This window comes from Mastomys coucha, unplaced genomic scaffold, assembly GCF_008632895.1.
Source record: "Mastomys coucha isolate ucsf_1 unplaced genomic scaffold, UCSF_Mcou_1 pScaffold21, whole genome shotgun sequence".
Classification (NCBI taxonomy): Eukaryota; Metazoa; Chordata; class Mammalia; order Rodentia; family Muridae; genus Mastomys; species Mastomys coucha.
Window position 1 is genome coordinate 134,725,985 of NW_022196904.1, and position 7,694 is coordinate 134,733,678.

The 7,694-nt window shown below is 47.4% G+C and overlaps 1 protein-coding gene across 5 annotated transcripts in view; it reads left to right on the forward strand.

Moving 5' to 3' along the window:
- The window catches only part of Cpt1a (carnitine palmitoyltransferase 1A), a 63,699-nt gene that overhangs the window by 30,301 nt on the left and 25,704 nt on the right, over nucleotides 1-7,694 (forward strand). For all 5 annotated transcript variants that reach the window (XM_031389079.1, XM_031389081.1, XM_031389084.1 and 2 more), the window contains 2 exons: nucleotides 4,046-4,217; nucleotides 5,885-5,986. In XM_031389079.1, the coding sequence (XP_031244939.1) occupies nucleotides 4,046-4,217; nucleotides 5,885-5,986 (274 nt within the window). The remainder of the gene's footprint in view (nucleotides 1-4,045; nucleotides 4,218-5,884; nucleotides 5,987-7,694) is intronic.

Below are 7,694 nucleotides of genomic sequence, written 5' to 3' on the forward strand. Positions count from 1 at the left end.
TTTGAGACAGGGTCTCACTATATAGCTCCAGCTGCCCTGGGTATGTAGACCAGTCTGACCTAGAACTTGGAAATCTACCTGCCTTTGCCTCCAGAGTGTTGGGATTAAAAGTGTGTCCCACCATACCTGGCTTTTTTTTTAAGAAAATTTTTATTTATTTTTATGTATATGAGTGCTTTGCCTGCCTGCATATGTGTATGTCTGTGTACTACTTGTGTTCCTGGTGCCCTTACAGGCCAGAAGAGGCTTTTGTATTTCCTGAAATTGGTGTTAGAAACGTTTGTGACCTACCTGGTGTAGATGCTGGGAACCAAACTCCCGTCACCTGCAAGAGCAGCAAGTATTCTTAAGCACTCCAGCCCTGTAATACTTTTCTTGGGTCTTTTGTACCTAGGGTCTCCTGCTGGATCCTGGACCTGATCTAGAAGGTAGATAGGGAACATTTGGCACACTTTCTCCTTCTCTTTCATGTGATGGGCATGGAGCCCTGGGACTCCTGCATACTCGGCTAACTCTCACCACTGAACCTCACAGCTTTGGATCACCCCTGGTGACAGTTATGCCATGCAGGTCCCTGACATCATCTAGAATGGAGACTGTTAGATCTTCTCAGTGTGGAGTGGCGGGGCACAGGACACAGGCACCTCAGTTACCTTATGCATTTGGACACATTTTCTTCTTTTGTTTTTCTGAGACAGGGTCTCAAGTATCCCAGGCTAGTCTCAAGCTACTGTGTAATGTAGGGTGACCTTGAACTCTTGATGAGGTTAACCTCATCTGCCCGTGTACCACATGGACTGCAGGCATGTACTACCACTGTGGGCTCAAACATGTCGTCTCAGAATTGGCTCTAAGCGTCCTATGTCACATGAGTCCTTCAAGGCAAACATACTGGGTGTATAACTGAGCAATGATGGCTGAAAGCGCCTTGCTGTACACTTGGCCTTGCTTCCTGGCCAGACTTTGGGGAGGGTCCATACAATGTCGAGAGTCAGCTAAACTCAGCTGGGAGTGTGAGTGCCAGCCTTGAACTCAGAACCTCTGGAAGAGCAGCAAGTCCTCTTAACTGAGCCGTCTCTCCAGCACAGCTCTGGGCCTTTCCAGTTTGTCTGTCTTTCCTGGTTGTTCAGCTGTAGATACTGTATACTAGGAAGGATTGCACAAGCACACAGATGAGAGAGAGTGGCCCCAGGGGACGCTCACAGCTGGAGAAGTTGGTTTCTGCTGACTCAGAGCGTCTAGCAGATTTAACCCAGCAGTGTGGCACGTTTTAAGACACCCTGAATAGGTACTGGGGAGTCCTGGAGGTCAGTCTGTAATGGGTCTCCAAGCCCTGCCCTCTGATTGAGACACCCAGGAGTGACTGAGCGGCCAGCCAGCTCCTTGGCCTCCAGCCCTCCAGGCAGCATTGGTCATTCCTTTGTAAGCAACTACAGGAAACAAGATAAAAATGCCTGTCCAGGCGACCTGCCAAGGGTCTTGTCTGCCTGGGGCCTGGAACATCCAGCTGGGGCCTAGGTTCTCAGAAGCAGCTGGCAGATCTGGTCATTAAAGACTGGACCCACGCTGTCTGGAGAAGTGAGGGAAGTTCTGCAGACGCTCACCTTACCGCCCTGTGTGTTGAGCTGGCTGCCTGGCCCAAGGCGGCTGAGGGGCCAGCAGCCTCACTTTGCTCTTACATGAGCTGTGTGTGTCTCAAAGCCGGATTGCACACAGCCATGCCAGCTACTAAAACCTTGCTTAATCTCGGTCTTTATACGATTTGTTTCTTTGTCCCTTGGACTCTATTTTCGTAAACTGGGTCATCTCTGGCCCAAATTTAGAAAGGCCAGGTGAAGGCTCAGAGTCTAGCAGCCTGGAGGGCTGTTCTGGAAGCATCTTCCCAGGGTGGGTGGAGCTAGCTCCTGTGCTCCTAGGTTGCTTCCGTTTTGTTTAGTTAGATCTGAAAGGAAGACCATAAAGGTTATCAACACAGCTGAATGTTGGATTACTTTTGTTGTTGATGGTTTTTTTGTTGTTGTTGTTTTGTTTTTTGAGACAGGGTCTCTACGTAGCCCTGGAACTTGCTATGTTGGCCAAGCTTGTCTCATGAACTCATAGAGATCTGCTTGCCTCTGCAGGTGACACCATGTCCAGCTTGGATTTTTTTTTTTTTGAAATTTTATTCTATGTGTATGTTTAGCCTACTGTGTGCCATGCATGTACCTGGTGCCTTCAGGGCATCAGATCCCCTGAAGCTAGAGTTTTGGATGGTTATGAGCCACTGTGTATCTGTTCCCAGCAGCTACAGAGAAAAGTATCTTCCAGTGACAGTTGTACTAGTCCCTGATCATGTTCTGGGAGGCGAGGTCTTTCACCCAGGAAGAAACTCGTCTCTTACACGATGTTAATGTTTTCCAATATCACAACTCCGAAGATTATATATGCTACTACTCTGATCATTTAGGACTTCTTAGTTTTGTTATGTTTTGGTTTTATATTTATTTATTATGTATTATTTACATGTTATGCATATAGTATGTGTGTATGTGTGTATGTATGTATGTATGCCTGCAGACCAGAAGAGGGCACCAGATCTCATTATACATGGTTATGAGCCACCATGTGGTTGCTGGAAATTGAACTCAGGATCTCTGGAAGAGCAGCCAGTACTCTTAATCTCTGAGCCAGGCCCAACCTCTTGTTTGTTTTTGTTTTTGTTTGTTTGTTTGTTTGTTTTTTGTTTTTGGTTTTTCGAGACAGGGTTTCTCTGTATAGCTCTGGCTGTCCTGGAACTCACTCTGTAAACCAGGCTGGCCTCGAACTCAGAAATCCGCCTGCCTCTGCCTCCCAAGTGCTGGGATTAAAGGTGTGCACCACCAACACCTGGCTGACCTCTTGGTTTTTAATAGAATATCTTTTATTTGTTCTTTAACAATTTCATACATGTCAGTAGGATATCTTGATCAAATCAATCCCAACTCTCCACTAGAACCTTTTTAACCCAAGGAGTTCACTTAGCGCCCCCTGCTGGAGTGTCACTGGTCAGGCCTGCTGGCCTGGTCCACTGCTCCGTGAGTTCTTATCTGCAGCAGCTATGTTGCATTCGCAGCCTGGATGCACCCTTTCCACCCCTTCTTCCTTCATGTCCCCTAAGCCATGAAGGGGAGGGGCTAGTTTTTATATTTGTCACTGTTTTTCCATTTCTAAAACAACTGAAATAACCCTACAAAGTAGCCACACTTTGTCTTGAGTTTTCTTTCATAGTCAGTGACTTTGATTTTTAGCTACTTAAAAATCTAAGTTTTTTTAAGGAATTATTTATTTTTATTTATGTGGGGTTTTTTAGTTTTGTTCTGTTTTGTTTTTGAGACAAGGTCTTATTATGTAGACTATGCTGATCTTGAACTCACAGATGTCTACCTGCCTCTGCCTCCAGCGTGCTGGGACATTTGAGTTTCTTATGAATAAAGACAGCATCTAAGGTTATAGTTCAAGGCTGGAGATATAACTGGGGTTGAGCCCCTGCCTAGCAAGCTGAAGCCTTGAGTTTACCCCCCTGGGTACAGCAAAACCCAGCAAATACAAGCAAGGGATGTTATAATCTGAAGAAAACAGGAGCAGCAGTTGGCAGTCCCCACCCACTGGGAGCAATTGCCATTGTGAGCAGCTCTCCGCCCCACAGGAGCCTCTCCACCATTCCTCCAGAGATTGGGAAAATTGTGTGTTGTTCAAGATTGCTCAAGTTGCTGGCTGGTGTCTTGATTCTTCCTTGGGGATAGAAGGTTCACTGTGTTGCCCAGGCTGGTCTCTGGTCTTTGCCTCCAGAGTGCCAGGACCACTCCAGAGACAGGCCATTCTGCTGCACCCAGCCAAGGCTAGCCCATTTTGAGAGGGATTGAGACTGCCAGAGAGCTTGGAGAGTTGGGGTCCCTTGGACTTCTTTTGCTTTGGGGTGCTGCAGCCTGCTCTCTCCTGTCTCTGGGGGGGTACTTGGTCTTCTGGTAGCTGCCATGACCACCTTCCATGCTGATGCCTTAGCTACTTGTCTGGTCCATCCCTACAGTGGCCGCATGTCAAGCCAGACGAAGAACATCGTGAGTGGCATCCTTTTTGGCACGGGGCTCTGGGTGGCAGTCATCATGACTATGCGCTATTCGCTGAAGGTGCTGCTCTCCTACCACGGCTGGATGTTTGCAGAACATGGCAAAATGAGCCGCAGCACCAAGATCTGGATGGTAACTACCTGTCATCTGCTAGGGGACCCGCTGTGACTGACGCCCCAAGTCAGAGCAGGGCCCTTGCCTCAGTAGACCTCTCCTCCTTTGTTCCTTGGTGTGTGACCTGTCCCCAGCCTCTGGCTATGGCTCACCTTGACACTTGCATGGATGGAGCCAGGGCTGCTTTTGCTAATGGTTTCTGGGAGTTCTGCCATCTCTGTTCACCTCTGTGTGGCATGTAGTTCAGGCTGGATATTGAGCATAAGTACCACCCATGAGGTCTTTGTAGCCCTGGGGGCCACTTTGCTGGCAGACACCAGATGGTTTCCTGAGCTGGACAGATCACGTGATTTACCCTAGTCAGTGTTCTCTATTTCTCCGTGACCTTAAAGCCAAGGCACCCTGTTTAAGGGAGAAGGTTAAGCCATATGCATGTGTGTTTGTCAAATTATAACTAATTGTGGAGACTTTTGTTGTTGTTAGTTTTGGTTTTTGAGATGAGGGCTCGTGTCACGCTGGCTGGCCATACATCGTCTGTGTAGCCAAGGATGACCTTGAGTTTCTGGTTCTCCTGCCTCTAGCTCAGGCATGCACCACCATGCCTGGTTTTTATGAGATGCCTGTGATCAAACCCAAAGCTTCATGCCTGGCTTACCCAGGTGAGCTGTCTACCCACTGAAGGACATCCGAAGCCCCAGCGAGGTGCTTTTATAAGCTTAGTTCTCTGGAGTAGGAGGGAGGAGAATGACTGGTCACTCCTGGGACCTCCTTCCTCTTTGGCACTCAGACCCCAACCTCTCCTTCCCACACACACCATTGGGTGGCTGTCACATGCCCCACCCACATATTGTCATGCCTCTGGCTTCTAATATTTATAAAGAAACAGTCATTTTCTGCACCCAGGGTTTGTAAAGGATTTTAATGAATCTGCTCCTGGTGACATTGTCTTTCAAATCGCTTCTCAATGGAGTTCCATCTTTGTGAATGGGAGGAGGTCAGCTTGACCTTGACCTGCAGGCCAGTGCACCCCCAATGCTGCACTCTTCAAGGTCCCCTTGCTGCCCACCACACACTCCTGGCCTCCACTCTTTCCCAAACCAGCTTCCACCTTGTGTATGAGTTTTATAATGTCTAGAGTAGCAAAACTTAACCCACAGGCTTAAACAGTATCCTCTAGGATGGCCCTTGTGGCTGATGTTGAGCTGAGTCCCAGCCCTCCTGAGCATCGCGAATCATCACCTTGAACTGTTAGAGATGCCCTGGCGTCTGCCAGCAGGAGACAGCTGCCTTCGATACCTGGCCTGCACGGGTCTTCGTACAGGCCTAACCAGCAGGGACACACTGCTGCCCCTGGGGGTGGCTTGAGGATCAGGCACATCAGCCGGCCCTATTCCTTATATCCAGAGGTGGCACCAGCCTCAACCAAGGACCTTCCAGGAGGAAGCCCACCTGCAGGATCGCTGTCAGATCCGGGGTTCTTAGTCAGGAAAGACAGCAGGCAGCCACACCAGAAGACTTCTTGTCAGCTGAGCTTTTAGTGGGACCTGTATTGTTTGACCAGGGCCTGAACAGGGCAGAACAGGGGATGGCTCTGTCATAAACACTAAGCAAGTCATATGCAGTTGAACCCTGGCTTCTGTTCTTTAACACAGCCTCATCTTTGAAAATGTAACTTGTATCTTCAGGCTATGGTCAAGGTCTTCTCAGGTCGAAAGCCCATGTTGTACAGCTTCCAGACATCTCTGCCACGCCTGCCTGTCCCAGCTGTCAAAGATACCGTGAGCAGGGTAGGTATGATTCACACTGCTGCCAAGAGGCCAGCATCCTCGGGGTCAATGTTTCTGCCTAATTGTGACTGTAAATTACAATGTTTAATCTTTGTTATTGTTCTGCAGTCTCTTCTGTAGGGATATTATAATAATGTCCCCGACTCCTGCCCCACAGAGTCATTGCACTGACCAGACAAGTGTTCTACCAGTGAGCTACATCCACAGCCCTTTGATACTTATATTTTTTGGATACAAGGTCTTTCTAGTTAGCGCACATTGGCCTTGAACGTTTTACTTGTTTGGTTGGGGCTTTTGTTTTGTTTTGTTTTCCTGGACAGGGTTTCTCTGTGTAGCCTTGACTGTCCTGGACTAACTTTATACACTGGGTTACAATGCAGTTTAGAACTCCCAGAGATCTTCCTGCCTCTGCCTCCTAAGTGTTGGTATTAAAGGCATGTGCAACCACTCCTGGTGAACATTTTCTTTTAAGATTTACTTACCTTTTGCTTTATATGTATAAGTGTTTGACTTCGTGTATGTATGTACACCATATGCATGCAGTACCCGAGGAGGCCAGAAGAAGGTGTTGGATCCCCTAGAACTGGAGTTATAGACAATTGTGAACCACCAAGTGAGGTTGGCAACAGAACTTGGGTCCTCTGCAAGCTGCAAGAGTAGCCAGTGCTCTTACGTACAGTCCATCCCTCAGCCCCTGACTTTGAACTCTAGATTCTCTTGCCTTAGCTTCCTGATGATAGACAAGTTTCACTATCCATGGCTTGATACTGTTTTCTCTAGAGCATTATTGCATCTGCAGTGTTTAAAGGTGCTGTGTCCCACCTATTGGAGCATGTTTACTTTTTAATGGTTTTATTGAGATGCAGTTTAGGACCGTATAATGCCCTTGTTTAATGTGCAAAGTTCAGTGGTTTAAGTTTGTATCCATTATTTTAAACTGTGGCAAATACATACAAAGACCACATTTATTATTTTTTTAAAAGCCTGGGCATGGTGGTACATGTCTTTAACTTAACACCCAAGAGGCAGAGGTAGGCAGAGCTCTTGTGAGTTCAGAGGAGCCAGGGCTACACAGTGAAACACTGTCAAAAAAATAAATAAAACCAGAAGGTAGAAAATAGTTAAGGAGATGCTCCATCAGTAAGTCTCATGCGCACATGAGCATCATGCCTTGCAAGCATGAGGTCCTGAATTTGATTCATTAGAACCCATACATGATAACGACAGACTTGCGGCACACACTGGTAATCCCAGTACTGGGGAGTTGGAGGCAGGAGGATCCCTGTGGCTCACTGCCCAGTGAGCCTGGCATGATTATTGAACATCAGGCTGCTTCCAGGGTGGTAGATACCATTTGTAAGGATGACTCCTGAGTTCCTCTGTCTTTCAAATGCCACCATACATGGGTGTATCTGTGTGCTCCAACTCTCAGGCACACACACACACACACACACACACAGAATCATTTTAACTGTTTTCAAGTATACGCTCAGCAGTGCTAATTATATCTAGGGTATCGAGCAGTTGTGACCACCCTGGATTGTCAGGCTTTTTTATAGCCTCAGGCAGACGCCTTAGAGATTAGGCAATAACTCCTACGCTCCCTGCCTCAGGCTGGCCAGCTTCTGTTCCACTTTTTGTTTCTAGTTCTGCCTAGTCAAGAAATATGGCATGAATGGGATTATGTAATCTGTGACTTTTGTGGGGT